General features: G+C 36.7%; 1 protein-coding gene across 1 annotated transcript in view; it reads right to left on the bottom strand.

Moving 5' to 3' along the window:
- The window catches only part of STOX2 (storkhead box 2), a 643,160-nt gene extending 639,860 nt beyond the window's left edge, over positions 1-3,300 (bottom strand). Inside the window, exon 1 of the mRNA XM_044089850.1 lies at positions 1,769-3,300. Coding sequence (XP_043945785.1) covers positions 1,769-1,934 — 166 coding nt within the window. The 5' untranslated portion in view covers positions 1,935-3,300. The remainder of the gene's footprint in view (positions 1-1,768) is intronic.
- Positions 3,301-13,928: the final 10,628 nt, after the last annotated feature.

Here is a 13,928-nt window from a genome sequence, read left to right as displayed (position 1 = left end):
ACCTAACAGCCATGAGAACAATGCATATAAGCTTTTCCATTAAAAGTAAAATAAATAAAAGTTTTTAGAAAGAGTAAAAAACATGAATATGTTGTCTCTTAAAATCCTGTTGTTTTCCCATCTCCTGTTTTGATATTATCACCCTTTTAATTGAGCTCTTCAAGTGTGAACAGAAAAGTCACTCTGACAAGATTGCCTGGAGTCACTAGTTAAAGTGAAACACAGGACTACAAAAAGGAATCATACAAGTACTTCTCCTTAGCTCACACTTAATTATGACATGTAATAAGGGAATACTTAAACCAGGGAACTTGTCCAAGGGTCCTCGCTATTACAAGACAGGAGCAGCACTGCATATTGAGAGTATCTGTCTGAAAGCTGAAAAATCAGACTAAGCATGTATTCTATACAGCTGTAAACCTTTACAACACATTTTGCCACTTTCTGAAAGGGGGAAAGCGAGTTGTTTCCTGCCACAAATGGACTTAGATCTCCTGTGATGCAGAGGCACTTAGATTGCTTCCATCCACATAACTCAACAGCTCTTAACACCTGACAGAATAACTCATATTAAACACCATGTGCTTGCACTATAGTTTTACTATCAAATGTCAACACCTTGGCTAAAACATCTGAATATTAAGCACACATCTGTTTGACTGAGAGCTCAATATGACTGGTTTCTTTTTCCATAGCCAAACTTTTCATGAATTTCTTTTAGTTCGCTTGTCTATCGACCTTTACTAAGATATGGAAAGGTGAGAAAAATTAAAATTATTCAACACTGCTGTTTGACCCCAGTGCTATTAGATATTAAATATTATTACTCACTTTAAAAATTTACACAAAGACAATTTCAACTGCAAATGTGCTTAGCTTAATTTCTTCTTTGCAGAAGCATAAATATAAATATAGATAGATAGACCCACACACAAACACACATAGACACAGGCACACAGTCATTTATACATATATGGTACGCCCAGGTGTCTGCCATTATATTCACGTGCATGCAAGCAAATGTATTCATCTATGTAATGGCAGTGCTACATGTATGCACTTGTATGAAACTGTATGTAACTGTATTTATGCATGCAGACACTTTATATGAATGATCACTCAGAATGTTTGCCTATGTACACGTGAGTCTGTGACGATGTAGGTTTATGAATACGTACTTGTAAGTGCACATATTCATACATTTGTGCATATATACACAGCACTGAGAGAACTGATGGATATTTCATGTTAATGTCTACAAGCTACTGCTTTTCAGGATATTGCCTAAGTGTAGCACACCCATTCGGAGGTATCATGTGCAGATTTCTTTGAGGTGAGATGTAAAATGCTGCATTAACATTTTTTCCCCTTTACATACCCTGAAATCACACCCTTAGTGACAAACATGCTGCTCAACAGTGCTTAATTAACAGACAATCTTTTAGACAGTGCAAAGGGCAAGCAAACTCATGGCTCTCATGGAAAATATTATTTCTCTTCTGGCATACCTGAAACCTGAGGAGAATGATTCATATGCCAAGTAATACTGTGTCCATGAAAACAAACTTGGCTTTTGGGTTTAAAACACCATATTGAGTGAGACCCTATTGAGAAATCTTGCTGTGGTTCAAAATGGTGGATGTATGTTTTTTATTGTTCATGATATGCAGTAGTATTAGTCACTGCATAATACCACAGCTTTTTATATTATAGCAAAACATCCACTTACATGTGCTTATGCATTACAGAAAGAAAATGGTGTACAAACCTGATGTCATGTAGCCCCGTGACGGCTGAGGAATAAAAGCCGGTGGAAAATGCTTGTGCAGCCGGTAGTCCTTTTCACTGCGAGACCTCATGCGGTCTGAGGCTCTATCAGAAAAATCAGAACTAGGCCATGCTCGACGCAAGGTTGTACTCCGTGTCTTCTTCATTTTGAGGCTACCTGCAGTCTAATCCTTTAGCCACATGTGATGGCCCCCACCACTCGCTCTCTGTGGCCTTTAACATCAAACTCCAACAGTGGTTCTGAGAGAATCACCATACATCTTTTTGTATTCTAACCTCCTCAATGAAAAATAAAAATACGGATCTGTTCCTTTTTCCTCAAATGATCCAGTTTTACACATGTCCCACAATGCATTCCACATCACTTGCTCTCAGGCTTGCTTATAATTTCCAGATTCATGTGCAGTAAAGGCACATTCTGTGTCTTCTCAGCCAAAGTGCAAGGGGTGGGGGTGGGGGGTGTCAAAGATTTGCAGTGTGAAATCTCTGGGCTCCCAAACAATAGCTTGATTCAGCACAGAGAGTGCCTGGCCAACACTGTAATCCAAAAGACAAAAGATCCAAACAAATTACAAACCTGAAGCCATTGGTTTTGACCTAAGGCAGCATGCTGTAGTGCTTCCGACACGCCATCTCAACTGCTACTGAATTAGAATGAGCCTTTGATGACAGTGAAAGTGGGTTTTCCTTCACCTACCAAGATCCTAAGCAAATAATCAATGAAGCAACCTCAGCAAAGACAAATTAATCAGAATACAATCTTCACTTAAGAACCCCCACAGCTGGTCTTCTTACACATTCACATATGCATGCATGTGCTTCTGCAATGCAGCCATCGTCTACGTCTTGGAAGCAATTGATTCCTGGGAAGGCTCACAGCTAACGAAGACTCATAGTCACAGCTGCGGTGTCTGTTGTTCGATGTGCTTCTCTCTCATCAGTTCTTCAAACTCCATCTCCTACAGGCCTCAGGAAGAAATTGGACTGCTGGTGCAAAAACGCTTTCTATTAGTTTCCTGTATACTGAAAGCTTTGCAACTGTGTTTCTTCTGAACGGTTTCATGCCTTTCAATGCAGTGAATAGCTATTGAAGGGCAGGAAACAAGGCAGCCTCCCAGTCTCATGGTAATCAGGTAGCTGTCTTAAGTTAGACGCACTGATCCTGTAAGGCATCACATTTTAATGCAAAACAGAGTTCAGTTCACGCAAGCTTTGGCTATTATCCAAGCCTGTAATCATCACAAGTCTATTTACATACAAAGCTGTTTATTTTTAAGACTGGTCTGGCCTCTTTTAAACAAAGGAACTCTCTGGTGGTTATCATTTTGTTTTAAATAAACCAACTGTAGAACTTTTGTCTATGTACTAAAATACAATCTAAATCCTTAAAGCAGAATGAAGGCATGGGGTCACCTTTCAAGACAGCAGCAAGCAAATTCTTCTGCAAGGCAATTACAGCTCTCCAAAACAGAAATGAAAGTAGTCCATTTACAGGGTTCGCAGTGGACAGACGTCACCTCTACTAGCAACTGGCAAAGCAACACTGAAGCCAGGAAAGCTCTTCAGGAGAAAAGAGATCAAGTATCAGTACAGCTGTTCCCAGCCCTGCAGCCAATCAGTGCAGGAAACAATATGCATGCGCATGCACACACACACACACACACACACACACACACACACACACACACACACACACACATGCGTGAGTGCACTCTCTCTCTTTCTCACACACACTCACTGTGAATGTACTGAGTGAAAAAATGGAAACGGATGAATGTCAAACTGGTCTGGAATGTGGCTGCAAAAAGTATCTATCATAAATAATGAGACAAAATGGATCCTGAATTTTCAGAATTCAAAATGTGCATGCATATGATTACATGTATTATATGTATATATGTATTTGGTGTGAATATGTGTTTTTAATTCTTTATTTTCATTTAATTTGTTTGCTAATTATCTTAGTGAACTGATACATGACCGTTTTCAACCACAACCCACACTGCTGGTATAAAACGAAGCATAACACTAAGCAATGAATATCTAATGTACTCAAAGTACAAACATCAAATTCTAGTTCGTGCTGTTTCAATAATACATATGATAATGCTCTGATTTTTATACACTGTAGTACAGTTCTCTTCTAACAGACAGCTCCGACCTTTAGGATGTCTTACTTCTATCAGCCTACATACATCTTCATATTCCAGAACATTTTCTGAAAAATAGGTTAAATAGCATAAGCCAAACAAATGTAAATATTTTGTGAACACTAAATACTATTAAAAAGATTGAAACAACAATGTCATCAATAAAAAGTATTCTTTACAAGGATAGTAGCCATTGTATACACATTTTTATGTCAATACTGTAATCATACCTCTCAGCCTCTTTCAGGAAGAAATCTGGACAAAGCCTAAAATAACAGGAGCAAAGGTCCAAAATAGGGACAGATATTAAGTATTTTATAAGGAACAGACCAAAAAACATGAGGCAAAATCTGGACATTCTGCGAAAATCTCTACAGTTGAGAGGTATTATAATACACATTAACCCAGAATTATATTTTTCTAAAGTTTCGCTGGAAACTGTACAATCTAGACATATCATGTCAATGCATTTTTGTTCAGCCAGAATTGAGTTTTGACATGACAGCAAGAAGTTCTTTCCTGAGTGCTTATTCATTAAGAAATTTACTGAAATATGAAAAATCAGACACTTTTATAATTAACAATATAATTATCGCTGAATATCTCTAAATGGGTCTACTTTTATTAGTCAAAGTTACATTTCTTTGACTAACAAAAGTACGAACTTAGTTACGCAAAAGTCCACTTCAATGAAAACGCACTTTCACAAATTCCGCTTCACCGAACCAGCAATAGAAATAAAAAAGTACAATTTAAAGTCAGTTTTGCAGAAGGGCAAGCCCCCCTGCACCCCCCCACACCTCTACTACATAACATATACAAACTCCAAGACTGCACTACAGTGGGGAAACAGGTATATTCCCTTATCCCCACTGTAGCATGTTTTAGTGCTGTAGTGTGTCATTTTTATTTTATTTCTTATAGTGTGATCTCAGAGTTTGTATATATAATGTTGAGGGGGTGTGGGGGTGCAGGGGGGCTTTCCCCCCTGCAAAACTGACTTTAAAGTGTTCTTTTTTTACTTTTATTGCCAGATCGTTGAACCGGAATTCGCGAAAGTGCACTTTCATTGAAGTGCACTTTTGTGTAACTAAGGTCGTACTTTTGTTAGTCGAAGTAACATAACTTCAACTAATAAAACTAGATCCCCTAAATATATACACAACTTACAGTGCAAATATCAATAATAATTGTCTTCAACATTACCTGTTGCCAGACAATAATTTGTAATTCAACAAAAACCACAAGCTAGTGACCACCAAAACTGTAAAATATTTTATTCTCTCTGATGTCTTGGCTGAAATGCTTTCAAGGAGGATAAACATAATGAAACACACTGTATATATATATATATATATATATATATATATATATATATATATATATATATATATAAAACACACCCAATTAAACAATTAAAAACTAAATTAATATAATTAAGCACTTAGAGTAAAATTTTCCAATTGAATTCAACATTCATTCCTTTAAGTATTAGAGTATCAAATTTCAATACATATAAAGCTTCTTTATACAAAAGTTTATTTTTTATACAAGAATCTGTAAAAACCTTTTCAATTTTTTCTAAAAACAGTTCCCTGTAAACCCACTGCAGAAACCTGATGTGCTGTCTGGAAATGTACTGCCACTGAACTAGATTATTTAGCATTTTCTATATCAAGAATATGCTCTAATAATCTAACTTTAAATGCGCTTTTTGACTGTCCAGTATAATACTTATCACGAGGACACTTCAACGCATAAATAATACCCTCAGTATCACATTTAAAATAACCCTTAACCTTAAATCTAAGTTTATTAATACTGTCAATACTATTTATAACATATTTACAGCCTTTGCATCTCCCACAGACCTGTGTACCTACATTCAAGGTTATATTGTATATACTGACAGGGGGCATAATAAATTTCTCTTTCACTACAAAGTTTTTTAAACTTCTCCCCACTTTATTGGAAATTTTAAGTTTGTCAGGCAACCACAACTGGGACTCTCTAGTGGATTGCATATAACTCCAATAATATTTAACCAAATTAATCAATGTTTCACTAAAACAGCTATATGTAGTCACAAAATATATATCTGTCAAAGACCCATTTGATTTAGGAATAACTTTATTGTTATTAACATTACCTCTCGTATCCATATTTTCACCTTTAAAACTGCTCTAGAAATAATAGACTTATTACAGCCCCTAGATTCAAACATACAACTAGCTTTAAAAATTTCTTCTTGAAGTTCTAATTCATCATTACATAGTCTATGAATCCGTACCATTTCACCAAATGGCAAAGCCTCTATAGTGTGTGTGTGGGAGTGGGGGTGGGAACTAGAGGCTTTCAAATACTGGATGTTCCCCTCAAATTTCCTATGGACTTTTGTATGTAACCCTAATGGTTTGGAAATATCCAAATCAATGTCCAAATGGGAACTTGTTTACCTTTTTGAATACTCTCAAACTTCAAGCTAAATTTATTAAACTGCAGGGTTTCAATAAACCCATCCACCTCATCTTCTCCCCTTCACATAAAAAAATAAGATCATCAATACATCGAGCATAATATCTCACATATTTGCTATAAAATGCTGACCTCTATACATACTCTTGTTCAAATAATCCCATACTAAGGTTCGCATATGAGGGTGCAAATGCCGCCCCCATAGCAGTACCCTGTTTCTGTTGGTAAATTTCCCCATTAAATTCAAAAAAATTTTGTTAAACAGAAGTATAATAATTATAAAATATACTCAGTGGCAGGGCACTCCCCAAGAAAAAATCTAACAGCCTCCATACCAAACAAATGTGTAATGTTAGTACAGACTACTAAAATCCATAGTAATCCAATACATGCTCATATTCAGTTGTATATTCTTAATCTTATTGAGAAAATAAACACATCTTTAACATAGGCAGGCAACAACAAAACCTTTGGTAACAATAGATAATGTAATAAACATCCTATATTATATGAAAAATACTGTTTTCCTGATACTATAGGGCATCCGGGGGATGCTGCAAATATTTATGTATTTTTGGTGAACAGTAAAAACAAGCAATGCAAGCATGCTCAGTATTGCATTTCTTTTTAGCATCTTCCCTGGAAATATATCCCAACCTAACACCCTTATCAATAAGTTCTAGATATTCGGTTAAGGAAGATTCATAAACTGAAACATGCACCTTTTGATAGACATTTACATCATTCAAAAGATTGTAGCACATTTCTAAACATCTAGAAATATCCAAAATAACTAACTTGTGCCTTTGTGAGAAGGTTTAAAAATAAGGTTATGATTTTCTCTTAAAGCTAATAAAGCAGACCATTCTCTCTTTGTAAGATTATATACAATATTATTAGAGCAATTAAGAAACTTGCTAACTTCCTGTTCTACAGCAAAATTCAACATTTTATGAAATGACATGATAGTTTCACTGTTCAATGTCGGGGTAAACATACTTTGAGTCCCAATCATACTGGTGTCAAAACATATGATATGCATTCACCATTTCATCAGAAACACAAGAGTAAAAGCTGCCATCCTCCAAAGAGGAATCTATATCACTACTTCTGCCATTAACACTAGTTATTTTACTGGAGTCAAAAAAAACATTTTGAGTTGCAGCTTCCTAACAAATTTAAAAATGTCACATTTAATAACATGTAAGTGAGGGATAACAGTGGGTAGAAACTTTAATCCGCATTCAAAAACCACTTTTTCACAATCATTCAAGGAATAACCAGACAAATTGAGAATATACGTATAACAGTTGCCATTTTCCTCTTTTGTACTGCTGGAACTGTGTATAAAAATAAACTTTTGTATAAAGAAGCTTTATATATATTGAAATTTGATATTCTAATACCTAAAGGAATGAATGCTGAATTCAACTGGAAAATTTTACTTTAAGTGCATAATTAAATTAATTTAGTTTTTAATTGTGTAATTGGGTGTGTTTTATATATATATATATATATATATATATATATATATATATATATATATATATATACAGTGTGTTTCAGCCGAGATGTCAGAGAGAATAAAGTATTTTACAATTTCGGTGGTCACTGGCTTGTGGTTTTTGTTGTATCTGGTTTTTTTTAGTGGTTTTTATTTAATAATTTGTAATTCATCTGGTTTTGGAAATATTATAGTACATATGGAAATATTTCACATCCTTATAATTACTTGCAAACAACTAACAATATTTTCATGAATAATGGTCCAGGTTCATCTAAGAAGCCCAGTAACAGAAAGATCTGCCAGGGAAACAGGAGTAGAGTTGGTAATGATGGCTTACCCACTGCATGTAGAAAAGGAGATAGGACAGCACCTCTTACCAAGAGTTCAGGCGACAAACATATGGTTGGGACAGGTAATGCGCTACTAGCAGAACAAGTGTTAATGAGAGCACCCCTCCGGAATGTGCAGTGACCAGTATTATGGATTCTCCACATTACTGCCCAAGCTGACATGAAAGTAGAGCTGCTAGGTAGGTGCATTCAAAATATTCAGCTCCCCTGCACCAATGAAAGCTATGACTCCCAGTAAGAACCAGGAAAATGACCTGACAGTAGCAGTGAAATCTGGGGCTAAAATTTTCTTATAAGAATGCACACTATCACTGTTCCAGGGCAATCATGTAAGTAAATAACTAAGTTAAATAAATAAGTAGATTATGACAAACAAGTGGTACTCTTTAGAAAAGGAAGGCATTAAATTACTTTATAAAGGTAAGGCATGGGAGTAACGGTTTAATGCTGTGAGGAATTTCATTCTGCAGTGCAGGAGTAAGGATACCAGAATGACCTGGGTTGGTCATTGTTGGTAACAAAGTGAGTGCAGGTATGGTGGCAACTAGTATCCATGCTGGCCTGTAACATGTATGCATTGGTCTTATGGGAATGTGTTCAATAAAACATTTTAGAAACAACAAATATAGGAACTTTCCATAATGCAAGACCTAGGTGTAAAGGTCTGCCTGCAGGACACGTTGGACCACACAGGACCTGGTTCAAAAAGCCAGGATCACTTAGCAGACAGAACTTTCCCAGTATGCTTAACTCTCTCCAGTATCTCATAATACATAGCTAGTCACTGCCTTTCAAGTTCTCACCGATAATAAAAAGGCTTTAATAGCATGAGATAGCTTAAGCCTGACATTTATTATTGCTTTTTTCAGTAATATGAGAATTTTAGTGTCTCTCATCTAGTGCTGAAACATAGATTTCTGATTTTTTTTCTGATGATTTTAGGCTTAATTGTGGCAAATCTGGTTTCTGTTGTGTGTGGCTTACTTGTTACCATTAGGCACACCCATGGGTAATTGAGCCTGTGGCAACAGATATCATTACTTGTCAGGTATACTCCTTGCTTAATTTGTGTTGGCCCTAAACACTGCCTCAAGAAATGTCAAATCTGAAGTGAATTCAATGATGCAACCTGGCAAAGGAGCAGAAGGAGAGTCTTTGAAAACTACATGATTAAAAACAATACAGTCACCTGAACAGAACCCTAGAGACCAACAATCCTCTGCCCCTCCTTCCCCAGGTATCTTAAAGCCCCAGCCTTCATTCTTTGTTAGGATCAAACACAAGAAGGAGGGGGAAGGTCTAGAATTTCCAACAGGCTACACAAAAGAACAGAAAACAGCAGAAGGCAGCCAAGAGTATGATCAAAATGAGAGAAAACAACAGAGAAAACAAGCAGAAAATACCAAGAAAGTACAAATATTGCTTGCAGCGAAGCTCACAGATAGAGCTGTTCAGACTCATTTGGCTGATTCAGCAAACTTCTGTTCCTCATCAAGTCTTCGTAATCCCCATACTGTCCTCTCTTCATCCTCTATAAAATACTCCCACACTCCTACAAACTGACCACAACTAGCTGGCAGTGGTCATAAAATGCCCTGACATAAGAGATTTACCTACAACTCAGATACTGACTCCCATTCCATTAAACCCAAGGCATCAAGCATGGACTTGCGCCAATGTCACTTTAGTATCACCATGTTGTTTCCCTCCAGACCAGCAGGAATTCAGATTTTCTCCAGATTCTTTTTTACTGCCAGAGAAATCAAACATCCTTAGGCCAATCATGGAGTTAGGCAGCCTCAGCCTCTTCACCTTGAAGGAGTCCTTCTGCATGGTCATCTGTTTATCACTCCTTCCTCACTAGCAAGGAGAGACTGGATGAGAATTTAGATTGTCAAAATGCTTACCTATGCAAGGGAGACGCTGTCCAGCGGCTTCCTGTGCTTTTGGATAGCAGCCAGTCACTATCAGTCCTGAGTACTTTCATATGAATTTACTACAGTGCCCAGAACATTCATACGGCCAGTATTTCAAACTGAATTTTCTGGAGCATTTGTATCACATGACATGCTAATCATTGTAGCTAGCTCATTAAAGACCATGTTCAAAGGATTTTGGGTGGTTGAAAAAATAGCAGTAAAAGAGAACACATCTTTGTGATTGCAGTCACCTTCTCATCATAAAATGAAGTGTTTTGCTCTTCACCATTTCTGAAAAAATTGTTTTTAATGTTCCTGTTGCATGCCCAAGTCCAGCAAGAATATCTATGTATATATCTATTGTGTTTACTTGGCAATGTTTTTTTTTCTGGGGGGGGGGGGGGGGTCATGGAAACAAGAGACAAGAAATATAATAAGCTCCACTGTTTTCTTCTATTTTTATTTATTTATTTATATTTGTTGACTAGGAGTGTCCGACTGGACGTAGGTCCATTTTCAGCGGAGGCCCGGGGAGAAAAGCTCCACAGTTAAAATAAACAGACAGTAGTTACATTGGATTACAAAGCAATTAACAATTTACATAGCAATTACTTACAACATATTTACAGATGAAGAACATAGTACATCAGTAGACAACTAGAATCTTTATCTGTGAGGTACATAACAGACATTAACAAATGTTACAATAAGATGTTCCTGCTGTATAAGAAGTACTAGGCTTATGAGCATCTGAGCTTGTTTAATTAAGGTAGTTAGTGAAGAGGAAAGAAAGGTAGTGGTTGGATGAGGTGGGTGATATTAGAGTGGGAGTTGCAAGGGCATAGCCAGCATGTTTTTAGGTGCGCTTTTAGTAATGTTTTGAAGTGAGTGCATGATGGTATGGAGGTAATTGTGGGTGGTAGGGAGTTCCATAATTTGGCTATGGTGCCAGAGAATAGTGCTTCACCAGCAGAGTTATTGGCTTTAGTGATCTGCAAGTGATTTTTGTTGCTGGATCTTAGTGGTATGGCGGTGCGATAGGGTTGGAGTAGATTCTGGAGGGATGGGACATTTAGTGGATGGTTTACTAGTTTGTGGGCGAGTGAGAGTTGATACCACTGAAGGAGGTGAGGGAGTTCAAGCCAGCCCAGTTCAGCAAGTGAGAGACAGTGGTGACTATGGTAGGATGCCCCTGTGGCGAATTTGGCGATTTTGTTGTAGCAGGTCTCTAGCTTGTTTAGATCGCATTGCCTTAGGTTGGTATATATTGGAGAGGCATAAAGTAGGGTGGAGAAAAGGTGGGAATTTGCTATTGAAATCTTTGCTGCTTTGGTGAGAAGATGCTTATTTCTGTATTACGCTCCTAGTTTTTTGTGGACTTTTTTTATGGTCATGGATATGTGAATGGCAAATTTTAGTTTATTGTCTATTTCCACTCCTAGCAAGTTGGTGTGCTCAGTTGGGTATATAGTGGTGCTGTCTTTTGCTGTGATGTTAAAGTGAGAGTTGTTTTGAGCATGTTTGGTGGGTTGGAAGATGAGTAGTTTAATTTTGTTTGGGTTGAGTAGTATTAATTGGGCATTGGATAACCAAGTTTCAACAGAGGAAACTTTTTTCTTTGGGACAGGTGTGTATAGGTGTATGTAGGGGGAAATACTAATTGGTTAATAATTGTACAGCAGTTGTTAATTTTTTTCACCAAACTAATTACTTTCAATTGTTTACAATTAATTCCATAGCTAGTTAGTAAGTCTCACCATGAATGCTGTCAGTACGTCCAAACAAGGAGCACTTCTTGAGGAAAGACATTGGTAGCTATGCTATTGGAATTTTTAAAAGTTAATTTCTCACTAAGGGTAAAAAGAAAAACAGACTATTTTCTTAGAAAATTAATGGTAAGCAGGAAAATAAGCTCTGCGTTATGATATATTTTTTTACCCACCCAAAATTCTTTGAATGATCTTTAACATTTAGAAGTACATACCTTATACGTTTCCAATCCATGCAGTGTAAACATACATGCCAAGGACATTCATAAAATTAAGCAAAAATAACACAACTACCTAAAAACAGACATAACACATATTCAGTCCATGATACAAGTGGAATGAGTTTATTTTTATCTATTTGTGAAGTAGGTGGACTGGTCCTTAACCCTGAGCCATATGGCAAGGACAACACAAAAACTACAGTGGAATATGTAGTACATACCTCTAAATTGCTCTGCTGTTGGTGTAAAGTTGTATTTTTAAGGTGTGAAAATATTTCTACTCTACTGCTTCGATTTGACCCTAGAAAACTCCAATTTCCCCTCTTACATTGGCTTAACAAAAGAGCCAGTGAGAAAGAGCGAGACTTTCTGGAGCTTGATAGGGTCATAACAATACAGCAGGAGATACAGATATATAGTCAGTGTGGTAGCGACTATAAAAATCAATCCGGGTAATGGTTTCTCTGCTTTTTACATGCTATTATCTTTAAGTAGCTAGTTTCAGAGGAGGTATAAAACATTTTGGACTGTAGTTATGTTCTAAGTTAGGCTAAGAGTTTTTAATGGTTTAGGGTCAGAACTTGGTTTTCCTTCACAAGAAATAGGAAATGAATTTTAAATGCATATAAAACAGCAGTAATGTTTATACAGTTTTCTAAAAGCTAAATAATATGAACAGACTGCATTGTGTCTCGCGTGTTCTGATGTGTTTGCTCTTTAAAACATACAGGGTAGGAAAGAGGCTACAGTTTAGTTATGATATCTGGATATCAGGATTTCAGCTTTGTGTTTGTACAATTAAGAGCAGTTTGAGCTGGTGTTTCTCTTTTCTGAAAGTGTGGAGTGCTGCTTGCTTTACTCCCCTTTACAGTACTATGTATGATTACTTCTTATCTAAGGAGAAAGTCATTATGTTACTGACTGTTGATCAGCGCACTAGATATAATACCAAAAAACAAAGTAAGCATTTGGACCTGCAGTTTTCTTAGAAGTATATAATATATTCTCCAAGGTGAATGACTTATGGCTAAAACTACTGCTATCATTATTACAATGGTACCCCTCAGGCACAAGATTTGAACCTCAAGCATAATGAGGTTACCCACAGTAGTTAACAATGGAGAGTATATTTTTCCCAAAGAAATGGTGTAGTCTCACAGTCCTCTGTGATATTTCATTTGTAGTCATCTAACAAAAGAGTCTGATCGACAGCCAGATACACTGAAAAGCACTAATCACAACAAAGATGCAAACGATGTATGTACCACTGTTGGAGTCACTGAACTGAATATGTACCACTGTTGGAGTCACTGAACTGAATATGTACCACTGTTGGAGTCACTAAACTGAATATGTACCACTGTTGGAGTCACTGAACTGAATATGTACCACTGTTGGAGTCACTGAACTGAATATGTACCACTGTTGGAGTCACTGAACTGAATATGTACCACTGTTGGAGTCACTGAACTGAATATGTACCACTGTTGGAGTCACTGAACTGAATATGTACCACTGTTGAGTCACTGAACTGAATATGTACCACTGTTGGAGTCACTGAACTGAATATGTACCACTGTTGGAGTCACTGAACTGAATATGTACCACTGTTGGAGTCACTGAACTGAACTGAATAAGATCTGTTTAAGTGTACTTGCATTAAAGCCTTTGCTGTAATTTACACGGCTTTTTATATAGAAAATAGAAAACTATATATTGCTTGTTACTGCTATATATAACAGATCTGAT

This window comes from Protopterus annectens, chromosome 12.part0 (assembly GCF_019279795.1).
Source record: "Protopterus annectens isolate FY-2018-M chromosome 12.part0, PAN1.0, whole genome shotgun sequence".
NCBI classification, from domain to species: Eukaryota; Metazoa; Chordata; order Ceratodontiformes; family Protopteridae; genus Protopterus; species Protopterus annectens.
This window is presented reverse-complemented; position numbering and strand designations above follow the sequence as displayed.